The 12,944-nt window shown below is 37.9% G+C and overlaps 1 protein-coding gene across 1 annotated transcript; it reads left to right on the top strand.

The window, feature by feature from the left end:
- Window positions 1-9,759: 9,759 nt before the first annotated feature.
- LOC123633279 (trace amine-associated receptor 4) lies at window positions 9,760-10,806 on the top strand. The gene has a single exon (XM_045544387.1). It carries the CDS (start codon window positions 9,760-9,762, stop codon window positions 10,804-10,806), a length of 1,047 nt encoding a protein of 348 aa, XP_045400343.1.
- Window positions 10,807-12,944: the final 2,138 nt, after the last annotated feature.

Below are 12,944 nucleotides of genomic sequence, written 5' to 3'. Positions count from 1 at the left end.
AAACAGAGCCAGCCTTCCTTTTCTTTCTTCCTTTTTCATATATATATATTTCTGTATATATATATATTTTTTTGTTTTTATTTCAGCATATTATGGGGGTACAAATGTTTAAGTTTCGTATATTGCCTTTGTCCCCCCCAGTCAGAGCTTCAAGCATGTCCATCCCCCAGACAGTGCGCATCACACTCATTGTGTATGTATACACCCATCCCCTCCACCCCCTCCCATCTGCCTGACACCCGAAGAATGTTATTCCTAAATGTGCACTTAGGTGATGATCAGTGAAACTAATCTGATGGTGAGTACATGTGGTGCTTATTTTTCCATTCTTGGGATACTTCACTTAGTAGAATGGGTTCCAGCTCTATACAGGATAATACAAGAGGTGGTAGATCACCATTGTTTCTTATAGCTGAGTAGAACTCCATGGTATACATACACCACATTTTATTAATCCAGTCGTGTATTGATGGGCACTTGGGTTGTTTCTACATCTTTGCAATTGTGAATTGTGCTGCTATAAACATTCGAGTGCAGATGTCTTTTTTATAGAATCTCTTTTGTTCTTTTGGGTAGATGCCCAGCCTTCCTTTTATTTCATCGATTGGAATGTATATGATCCCACATACGGTCATGTCCACATTCTCTCCTACCTGGGATTATGGTGTGGGAAGGAGAACGAGGAGCAGAAGGAGGGTAGACTGTTCCTCCTTTCTGCAATCCAAGTTCAGCCTTAGGCCAAACTTTGAAATAGGTTAACTTAATTTTGGCTTTTCCTTGTCTTTCTTCTAAGTCCTTCTCTCCCAGTACTCAGACAATCTTTGTCCTAGACCCAACCATGGGAAATTGATTCAGTAAGCAATATGATTCAGTGAGGGCTACCTCCCCGTTACTGTCTTTATAGTTTTCATTCCCTCTCCTTGTTAGAAGGAAAGTAAATGTGCCCAACAAATGCATAACTGATAGCAGTGAAATATTTTCTTGCTTACTAAAAGATGTTCCCGTCTAACTGCTGATCTGGAGGTGAACAATTTAGTCTCTGTCTAGGAAGATACTTGAGTATGAGAAACGCCGCCAGACTCCTTCTTCTAAGAGTCTCGCAGGACAGTAGACATCGCCCAGACACGCCTTCCCTTCACGGGGCTGAGGTCATTAACATTGACCTGCCCCACTTCAGCAGTCTCAGACAGCTTGTGTCCAGTGATTCTTCTACTTTTAGCTTCCTCTCAATTTCTGCTTTTAGAATTCTCATCTGTTTCTCTACTTCTGACCTATTTCTCCACTCTAAAACTTGTGTGTGTGTGTGTGTGTGTGTGTGTGTGTATGCGCATGTGTGTGTCCCTGTGCTTCTCACAGCAGCAGCACTGGAGGGTTTAAAGAGGGAAGAAAGCATGTAGGGGACATTGGTGCATGGTTGTTAGACTGAGGACTGTCTGTAGATGTAAACCTACCTAGGTATAAATTGCATAATGTACTTGGATAGACCTAGCTGGCTAGCTGCATAAAACATGTTGCTATACAGCTGTATGGAGCCTGTGTATAGTCGTTGAAACACACCTTGAGTACTCAGTGAAGGATATAAAGGGATTTATTTAGAGATTCATCTGTAACGCATGCCTCCCCTCCCACCCACGTTAACTAGTCTTCCTGCCTCCAGGTCTGCTTTCCAATCTACTCCGCCCAGTTTTCTGATATTGACAGTTTTCTCTTAAATATCTCAAATAGTTTCTACACTAGATCCTTTTTCCCCCCTCTCTAGGCTTCTCCACTCACTTTGTGCAGGAGGCTGACATGTATAGACTGGCTGAGGAGTTCCCTTGCCTGGGGTTTAAGATGACAGTTCACCTACGGGAGCACCTCCAGGAGATCAGCGGGTGGAAGGACGGTGAAATCAGGCAGCCTTTCTGCCAGCTTGTCCCAGGCTGGCTGTGTTCCTCCAGGAAAGGCCATCTGGAGTCCCCCTCTATACAGCCATCCTCTTGGAATTCCTATAACTGCTCCCTTCCCCTGCCACTTCCAGTCTAGCTAGGGCGATGCTTCCCTGTTGTTACTGCCCCTGGGTATTGGGCTGTTTCTTGTCGCTTTCCTCAAACACTGCCCACGCCCTTGTAAATAGTTAACAGTAGCGTTATGAAACTCTCCTCAATCACCCAGGTTGATTGTGCCATCTGTTTCCTGTTAGACACCTGATGAATGTAGCTTTTCATTGCTCTGAGATGGTGTTTTGAAATCCCTCCCAACGGCGTCAAGCTCTGTACATGCCCAACTTGGTCTTTCTTTGTACTTCCGCATTTAATCCCTCCTCCCAGCCTCTCACCCCTCTGAAGGAATTTTGGCTCCCTCAAATACTCATTCACCCATGTTTTCCCTACTTGGGGGGCTACTCGCCCTCCTCCTTCACTTGGCTAACTTGTTTTTTATTTTTAAGATCAGTCTGTCTGTTTGAGATTTCTAGTGTCCTTTTGTGTATAGAAAAGGTTTTTCAAGGTAATTGTCCTTTTAAAGTTAATATTTTATTTATCAAATAATATTAAAAACATAGCTCTTGCTTAAATTTTTAACTTGTAACTTTCATCTAACTTATATTTATAAACTTTATTTAACTTATAATTATAATGTATAAATAGAAGTTATTCTGTTTATACGTTTAGCAACTTTTTGTCACTAGAAATCCAGTGCGCTATCCATTGCACCACAGAGCCACCTATGTTTAGCAACTATTAACAGCAACTTCTCAGGGCAATTACAGCCTAGTTAGTTGAATTCTCTTTATATTTTATTGGTATTTATTAATTAAAATGTTCAAGTTCCATTTTTTGTTAATTTAATTGTTAGACACATAAAACCTTCTCTACTATTTAAATAACTCTTAAAAATTTAATAACTTACTTAAAATATGGTGATTTTGAAGATTCTTAAATATTATAATGCCATTTATAAACTTAGCAAACTTCTCTTGTGCCTTTCAACTTAAAAATCACATCTAGATCAATTATTTAAAAACTTCTAAGTGGTAATCACAAAGCTATTGTGGTAAATACTGCAACATGTTAAATTCTCTTAAACATCACCAATATTTAAAATGACAAATGTAGAAAGATAATTTCTAAACTGAACACAAACCATATTAATACTATGGGTTTGATTTACCTTATGATTCCTTTTTTTAGAGAAATTTATTGCTCATGCACACACAATATATTCCTACTAATGCAGATATCCTTAGATTTATGCTTGAAGAAAAATGGTTTTGATTGACCATATATTCTTTGTACTAAATTACAGTACCAATTTTCCATCATCAGCTTTGTCTCTGATGGTTGCTTTTCTGTGTTCAGCTGATGGTTTTCTTAACTCTCGTTGCTGCTGGACTGGAGCAGGGCCCTGTTTCTTACTGAAACGTCATCGGAAACGTCTGCATGAAGTTGATTGCTTGCAGCTTCACGGCCTCTTTAGTGTACATATACTCTGCTGCTCAACTTAATCCTTATGAAAATAAAACAAAATGTGTTTTTTAATCCATAGCCCTAACACCTTCTTTGCAGTACTTACCTTTTTGGTGTTTATTTTTGTTTGTTTGTTTTGTTTTTTTTTTTGCTTTTTAATTCTACAGGTCTTAGAACTCCAGGATGTTCGGTACATATTTTTACTTGTACTTAGTCATTGCTATATGTAATTCTGAGCCTACACAAACATAAAGATAAACATTCTTAGACCCTCCCTATGGTTAAAATAAAGTTTTAATTAAATTATGTTAAGTTAAACAGTTTGGTAAAAATAAGTAAAAATAAAAATTAAATAAATAAAAACTTATTTTTTAAAAAAGCTGACACGTGCATATCAAAAAAATGCAAAAGGAACCAAAGTCTATACACTGAAAAGTCTTTCTCTAATCTTGGTTCCCTGGTCTTTGAGATGGCTTCCTCAGAGGCAAACACTTCTTAAAGATATATAGAAACACAGGCATACCCATAAGCAATCATATGTATATACATATTGCTCCCACACACTTTATAAAAATGGCAAAATATTGTGCATGCTGTCCTGCATCGTGGTTGCTTCACATAATCTTATATCTTGGAAATTCATTTCATATCAGTAAATATACATGCCTAATTTTTTGAAAAGTCCGCAGAATGTTCCACTATTTGGAAGTATCATCATTTATTTAACTAGATTCCTACTGTTTCTGATCTTTTGCTATAACAAATAACATTGCAATAAATATCCACATACATGTTTCTTCATGGGAGCGTATCAGTAGATACCTTGGTTGTTTGATTTTTGAAATTTATTTTACTGCATTTCAATGATTGTATCATTGCTCCTTCTGGGATTGAATACAACGCATATTTGTTGATGCCAACCAGGGGGGAATATAGCACAGAACACAACAATAAACTAGAACTAAACTCTGTCCTCCAGCAATTTGCAGCCTGGTAGGAGAAAATAAAATATGTGGACAGATGAACACATATTTTGTAAGACTTTGACCAATAAGGTATATAAATATGACATGAATCATTTGAATTTCGTATTTAGTCCAAATTTATTTGTTATTTGGTACATGAGAAAAAAATCTATTACAAATTCAAGTGTTCAGTTTATGAGTATCTGTTGGTCTGGTGTGTTATTTCTTTCTTAACTCTTCATTTACTTTATTTTTTTACCTTTATTTTATATTACTTTATTCTTCTTGGGGGATAAGCAGTTGTGAGTGGTTTACTGATATAGTAATGCCAGGGAAAGACATTATCTTTTTAATGTCCAAAGCATGTAATTATCTTTTCTCTTGCAAATTAAACTTTGTAGTCCCTACTTTTAGAAATAATTAAGCCCTGGGACTATAAAAGTCATTTTATTCTCCATAGAGCCCCAGCAGAAAGCTGTCAGAGCAGCTCCTTGCAGTGATGGGTTTGCAGAGGTCCCCAACCTTTTTGGCACCAGGGAGGGGTTTCATGGGGCGGTGGTGGGGGGAGGGGAAGGGCAGAGCTCAGGCAGCCAGTTCCTAACAGGCCCAGGCGTTGGGGACCACAGGGTTAGAGAATTCAGAGCCTGTGCATTCATTATGTTTTGTCAGGTTGGAAGTTCACTGAGGAGCTTTCTTTATGCTAAATCATTTTATTCAGCTGAACACCTGTGAAACATTTGTGTTCTTCTCTGGGCATGAACTTGGTCAAATTCCTAGGCATTAATAGATCCACTCCCTCAAAGAAGATCTGTAAATGTTTAAATCATCGTTAAACTGTAAAAACAATGAACCAGCCCTTTGGTAAAATAATTTATACAAAAATAACAATAATGACAATTCACCTCCATAAGAGGACTCTTTCCAGGATCCTGAGGAACCAACTGTAGCATCCCCACCTCAGAGGTCTGAGGAGCCATTCTGAGGGACCGTGCTCTGCGCTTCCAGCTTCTGGCCTCACCTCTGCCTTGGTCTCCCACCCTAGGGGGGGTAGGTGCTTCCTACAGTTACTGTTAGCGTTAACCTGTTTGTTGTTTTGTTTTGTTTTTGTCTGTATGTTTTGTCTTTTTAGTTCTCTAATATCTTTTAAAACAATTTCCCAAATTAATTTCTTTCTAATTTTCCTGAATGGACCCTAACTGAAGCAATCAAAATGTGCAAAAATATGTGTAAAATAATTAGTTCTCCATCTGGGAAGAAGTTTGGAAAGAGAAGTTTTGTAAACGCAGGTGAACATAAAAAGGAAACCCAACATCTTCCAGCCATCTTCATTCACTAAGGCATTTAATTTTATGAAGAAAGTCTTCAGAGAATGTAAGGCAGTTAGATTTTACCAGTTGATTTAAATATGAATGGTTTGATTCTATTTTTATAAATATTTAAGCTTTGATGTTCTCTAAAGCATTGTGTATTTAAATATGATGATTTTGTGGGCTTGATGGATGATAAAATTATCAGTGTAAACTACTGCAAGCTTAGTGTCTGGAACTATGGCACATTGATGGAAACACTTCCCCCAGTGATCAAGAAAATACCCACATGGTGATGGAAGATTCCACTTTTCATCCTGGTTGTTTCAAAACATTGTTGGTTTTGCTTTTTACTTGGGCTAGGACCTTTGTTTGAAAAACTATAGATTTAAGGAACTGCAGTATGAAGGAATATCACTGACTTGTGCATCATAGCAAAAGGAAAAGATAGAAGTTGAGTCAAACTTTCACTGGAGATTAGAGAATTCACTATTTGAAAACATTATCTAGCATTTGGTAATAAGTAGAATGAGCTGAGTCAGATTTGAATTAAATTTTCTCCTTCCTCCCTCCCTCCTCCCCTTTCTCTCTCCCTCCCTGTCTCTCTCCTTCCGTGTTTTGTGTTCTTTCCTACCCTTGCCCTAGTGTGAGGCTAGTCCATGTTGCCCCTCTGAGGCCATAGCAATGATAGCACAAAACTGATTCCCCTTCCCGGAGCCTATTCTCTGGTGACTTACTGTACTCTCGTCCTGGCAGCACACTGAAGGTTGTGAAAGGCCACCTGTCAAAAGCAGGACCCAAGGTACTGCTTCCTCAAGAGGCATATTTCGTGCATAAATACTGATGACAGCACAGTCCGCAAGGAGCCTGCCTACAGTAGTGTGGGCCTAAGTGCATTTACTGGAGTGACACGAGCAGGGAGGAGAGCGAGGGAGCACAGTGCTCATTTGCCTGGTAAGAAACCATAGCACAGCAGTGGTTAACCCCTTTCAGTGACGTTAACTCCAAATGACCTAATTAGCCAAATTTTGATCAACCAAAGGAGACTATTAGGAGAGAAACAAGTCAGCTAGATTTATTTTTTCTTTGTTTACCTGCTATTTTGTCATGTCGAAAGAAACCACACTTAAAATACTGACTTATAGAAATGTCTGGATCATTTTTTTAAAAATCACTGAGATTCTAAAGAGGCAATGGCTGGAAGACCCACGGCAGTTCTTTCTTAAATCTAATTCACAAATAATCTCCCTTTCCTTCTTGGGAACTATTGTATAAATGAGATATACCAAAGTAAGATAAAAATCATTAGTTTTGCTGAAATAGCCCCAGAAGTGGAGTGTTTGGGCTATGTAACCAGTAAGAAAAGAAAAATCATGCCTGATAAAACAGGTGTTTTATCTCTTTTGTAATTGTTTCCATTTATTTACAATGCATTATTGAACTTGTTGAATATTTCCCCTTCTTATTTGAGAGAAATACACATATACTTATATAATTTTAGGCATTTAGTACTTAAGGAAAAAATTATTGCCTCATTTCTTTTTTTCTTGAAATTCTGAAAAGCTTTTACATTTTCATGATCATTATTTCAGAGGCCTTAGTCTGTTTCATTAGTCTATAATCTTTTCCCGTAAAGAACTAAATTCGAACTAAAAAACTACACAGTTCTTACTCTTCTCTTCTACAGAATTGTTAGCAAATGTTCTTTCTTCCTTCTAAAAGAAATAACTAATAATTTCCTATGCTTTCCTTAGATGATTGTTTGCAATATTGTAATTAATTTAGTCCATTGTTGCTGACACTTGGTGAAATGTTATTGGCAAAGAGAGAAAAAGATAAAACAATGTCCAATGATAAAAGTGAGATATCATAAAGGAGATAACTTTATTTTATTAAAAAATTGCTATGTATATCTTTTTTGAAGGTGACTCTCCAAAGAAAAGGAATCTCTATTCTGTTAGGTTTTTATGTAACAAACAAAATTCTAACTCAATTTGATTTCTTAACAATTCCCTTTTAACAAAGTAGTAGGCCAGCAGTCACATTTATGTTTGGTTACTTGTTTTTATAATTTTAATTTTTGGCCAAGAGCTTAAGATATGGGTTTAAAATTATTCTTATCTTTGACATCACTTCGATAATTCACCTATGTAGTAATTTTTAAAATAAACATGTGTGTCTTACTCTATCTTCTTGTCTTAATCTAACTTAAATGTTTAAATATTCTTCTGTGTATGTGAACTATGCAACAGGAACATGAGAGAATACTGTTCATTTCTAGAAGTTGTTTCAATCCATTTTTTAAAAGAAATTCACTTTATAAGTCTAGGATTAGGTTTTTAAAAATGAAATTTAAAACTTCAAAAACTACATAATGGAGTATACTATTTTGCATGGGGAATGCTATATCTATGAATATATAGTGACAAATGCAAAGTAATTTTGTGGTAGTTGTTAGCTATCTTTAGAAATAATTTTAAAAATAATTTTAAAGTTTATTTAATTGGGTGTTTAAGTTTTCATTATTTTCAGCCTCTTAGAGCTTAGGAGCCAAAGTGACAAGTGATCAAATAATTTGTGCTGTGTGTTCTGATTGATAGTCTGTACTTTATAAAGGAGCTGAATGATTCTTTGTCCTTCTTACACTTTACTTCCCTATGGTTTGGTTCCTCAAGTTCAACTCAATTACATAACATTCAATTGGTACAATTAAAAAATATCTAAAGAAAAGTGTAATCTGAGAAATTAAATTACAATATCCAGAGCAAATAAATGTGCCATAATGTTAAGATTTCAAATAATACAAAGGCATTGGAAATAACTGCTGGGGTACTCTAGCAAATAGTGGAAATATTATTTTCAAAGGTGCTTGTATACTCACTAATGTCTTTTTCAAGCAAATCTGGTGAAGATGTGCTTCTTGCGGTCCATTTCCCCAACAGACCAGTGAGTTTTAGTCTATTCTTAGGCTAAAGTCCACTTTGGCCTTAGATCTCACAAATGCTTGCCATTGGTCAGCAGAATTACACATCCAGCTCTGACACTGGAAAAACAAATGAAAACCCATGTCATACTCTGGGTGAGTCAGTCTCATTATTTTAACATTATAAAGGCAATAACATAAATGATTCGAAATGACAGATTTAACAATAAGCCCTCATGTATTTTACCTTTGTTACCAAAGGTGAAACTTGAAATATGAGGACAAGGGGAACTCAACCTGAATTTGGATTCGTGAATGCATCTGCTAAGTAAAAGGAGATAACCCCGAGATTTACAGAATCTATTATTTAAGGTATTTTTCCTCCTTTTTTTTTTTCATGTATAGTCTTGTCATCTTTTGCATGTATTTAGTTTGCCATAATATTGCTCTAAGTTATAAAAACTGCTCTTCACCTTGGAAAGAGAAATGTTTCCTTAATCGAGTAGCACGTAGTAAGTGACAGGATCAAAAGCATTGGCAAAACAAATGCCCACAGAAAATTTTTTAAAAAAAAGAAGCAGCATAATTTTCAGATCATAATTATTCCTTAAGCTGAACACTGAATAATAGTTCCACAGTTCTTGATAATTCTTGAGGGGATTTTATCCCCAAAATCTGGCTAATATAAGCAAGACAGGAAAAATTCTTGATCTGCCGTGAATTTGGAATTTGAGTAAGGGCTACATATTAGTGCAACTGGAACATGCATTCACCTGTGTTACTTATACGTTGGATGACTGAATACGAATTCCGTTTTCTTTAACCCTTTCCTATTCAAGGAGCAGTCCTTGGACTAACAGCATTGGCATCTCCTGAGAGCTTGTGAGAAATGCAGACTCTCAACCCTACCCCAGAAGCAAAATCTGTGCTTTAAAAAGATCTCTAGGTGATTTCCGCGCACATGAAGTTTCGGGAGGCAGTACTCCTGGTTGGTAAATTCAAACTTGGTTTGGAAATGCAGGCTTGCTGGGCTTCTCTAAAAACTTGTCCTGCCCATGAATGTTACCGTTTTTCTTCTTTCTTACACAGAAAGGAGAGGAAGTACCCACTGGACAAAGATGATGTATCCCCCTGACCTCCAGAACCCCCCGGAAGTAAAGTTTTGCTTTGCTTTGGTTAACAATTCATGCCCTAAAAATGTGAGGTCTGTGCCGAGTGCCTGGGCCATGTACATGGTCATGATCGGGGCTATAGTGATGACCATGCTGGGCAACATGGTCGTGATCATTTCCATCGCTCACTTCAAGCAGCTCCACTCCCCGACCAACTTCCTGATCCTCTCCATGGCCACCACTGACTTTTTGCTGAGCTGCGTGGTCATGCCCTTTAGTATGATCCGGTCCATCGAGTCCTGCTGGTACTTTGGAGACCTCTTTTGCAAAGTCCACAGCTGCTGCGACATCATGCTCTGCACCACCTCCATCTTTCACCTCTGCTTCATCTCAGTGGACCGCTACTATGCTGTTTGTGACCCGCTGCATTATGTCACCAAAATTACCGTCCCTGTTATAGAGGTCTTTCTTCTCATCAGTTGGTCCATTCCCCTCATTTTTGCCTTTGGCCTGGTGTTCTCCGAATTAAACACAATTGGTACAGAAGATTTTGTTGCAGCCATTGACTGCACAGGTTTGTGTGTGTTGATATTTAACAAGCTCTGGGGGGTACTGGCCTCTTTCATCGCTTTCTTTCTCCCTGGGACAGTCATGGTGGGGATTTACATACACATTTTCACAGTGGCCAGGAAGCACACTAAGCAAATTGGCACAGGTCCTAGGACAAAACAGGCTGGGGCAGAAAGCAAAAGGAAGGTATCATCCAAAAGAGAAAGCAAGGCCACCAAGACCCTCAGCATAGTCATGGGAGTGTTTGTGTTATGCTGGCTGCCCTTCTTTGTCTTGACCATCACAGACCCTTTTGTTAATTTCACAACTCCAGAAGATTTGTACAATGTCTTCCTCTGGCTGGGTTATTTCAACTCCACTTTCAATCCCATTATATATGGCATGTTTTACCCTTGGTTTCGCAAGGCATTGAGGATGATTGTCACAGGGATGATCTTCCTGCCTGACTCTTCCACCCTAAGCCTGTTTCCTGCACGTGCCTAGGCTGTGCACCTTATTCACTGGGATTCCTTTCTGGCTGGGAATCCTAGATGCCCTCTGTCCACAAAAGTAGGGACACGGCTTGACTATACAAGGAGATTCCTCCAGTTGGTGTAAAGGACCCCTAAGCAGGAGCAATGGGTCTAGGCTTCTGCGCATACCAGAGCTACAAAGGTGGTCCATTTCTGGGCTTCTGGGGAAGGCACCTCCACAACAACAACAAAAACTCTCTCCCAGGCTTACTAATTCCTGAAATTCCAAATTTAGGGATTTAGATTTTCACTTCTTTGGCTTAAATTGAATAAGAATTTTCTCCCTTTAACTTGTAAACATTAGATGTGGAGACACAGTCTTTCCAATCATTGACGGCCATATATAACTAAGTTTATTTAAATCTTTCTTGAGATTATTGTTACTTATTAGGGGAGTGAGAGAGAGCCTGAGCACATTGGAAGCCCGAGTTACGGGGCACGCGGGTGACATGGAAGGGGAGAAGGAAGCAGACAGTTGTAGTTACTTCCAATTCTATTAGTTCTGACTTAAACCTCTTCTCAGAAAGAATTGATGTGAGATTTGCAAATATTTGGTAAAATTGGACTGTCTTCCTAAATGAGAAGAACAAATAAAGAAAGAGTTTAGGAAAATATTCTTTCTTTCTCCCAATATATACTTTTGATCTATGCATGCACGCATCTTGTGTGTTTACATACAGGGGACATGGCCAAGGTCTTTGGATGCGTGTGTACACATGTTAATTATTCACCCAGATTGAACTTCACAAAACTGAAGCCCTTTCCGTCCCCTAGAGTTTTAGGATAGTATCTCTGGACTCAATGAACATCTCTTTTCTGTGTCATTTTTGTTCTTCTCTTCTTTCTCTTACCCCATAAACTTATTTTGCCAAATTTTGTCCTTTATAATCTTCTTTTCATCTTTACATCATCTCTTTGTCTTTCTAATCCAGTGGTTCTCAACTAGGGCCAATTATGCCCCTTGAAGACATTTGACAATGTCTGGAGACATTTTGGGTTGTCACCTAAGCAGGCTACGATGCACAGGACAGCCCCCAACAATGAAGAATTATCTGAAAAAAAACTTCGGTACTGTGTCATGGTTGAGAAATCCTGTTCTAATCTAATTTCATAGCTTCAGTCGCCACCTCATATAGATTACTTTCAAATGCATTTATTTTCAGCCCTATCATTTCCTTCAAATTCAAGCCCCTCATTGCTTACTAACAGTGGAGTATCTTTTCGGATGTTCCACGAAGATCTCAAACTCAGCTTATCCAACATGTTTCTTCTATGCTCACCCCCACCAGCCCTAAGCCCATCTACTTTGTGCCAGGGTTGGTTGTACACAGGTGTGTTGGTTCCTCATTTAGACTATAAGCTTCTTGTGTGAGAGACTATGTCCTGATACTATTCACTTCTGTAGCCAACAGTGTCTGACACAGTACCTTTCCCATAAAAATCTCTTAATACATTCATGGAATAAAGGAAACATAACATTTTGAAAAAATAGAAGAAATAAATTCAAATTGACAGAAATAAACAGCAATTAGAAAACAAAGCATGGGAGGGAAGTGCTCTTTGCATTTTGTCTAATGTTTACCAGGGTTTCCCCTTTATGTACATTTAGTTTATCTTTATTGGATTGCAGAGGCGATACTAAAAGCAAGTAGTCTTGTACTCCATAAACAAGTTTTGGAATTACTTCTTAATTTAAAGATCTAAGAGAGTTGCTTTTACTATTTTTTTCTGTTAAAAATAAACCCTCACTCCATCAGCCCTTTGTAACGGTAATTGCTATTTAGATCACAAATATGATCAGAGACAGTTCTTGAAAACTCACTAACTGCCTGTCCCAAATACTGCTGAACAAGTATGGGTTTCATGAGGGGCCTCAGCTAGAATTTTCTTCCCTCTAGATATTTCCTATCAGCCTTTCTCTCCCCCTTACCAACATTTAGAGCTTATTTCAGGGGAGCTTGACACTTCTTTTTATTAGAAAAACAACATTCCTGTCCTGTAGCCTAGCCTAGTAGTTTTAGTGTTATTTAAATAACAAGTATACTGTTAAAATAAAATCCTAAATCTAAACAACATTTTGACTATCTTGTAAATATCTTCCTTCCCCCT

This window comes from Lemur catta, chromosome 2 (genome assembly GCF_020740605.2).
Source record: "Lemur catta isolate mLemCat1 chromosome 2, mLemCat1.pri, whole genome shotgun sequence".
Taxonomy (NCBI): domain Eukaryota; kingdom Metazoa; phylum Chordata; class Mammalia; order Primates; family Lemuridae; genus Lemur; species Lemur catta.
This window is presented reverse-complemented; position numbering and strand designations above follow the sequence as displayed.

Excerpts from the sequence above, each read along its gene's own strand:
- LOC123633279 (XM_045544387.1), top strand. The coding sequence starts at position 9,760 with ATGATGTATCCCCCTGACCTCCAGAACCCCCCGGAAGTAAAGTTTTGC.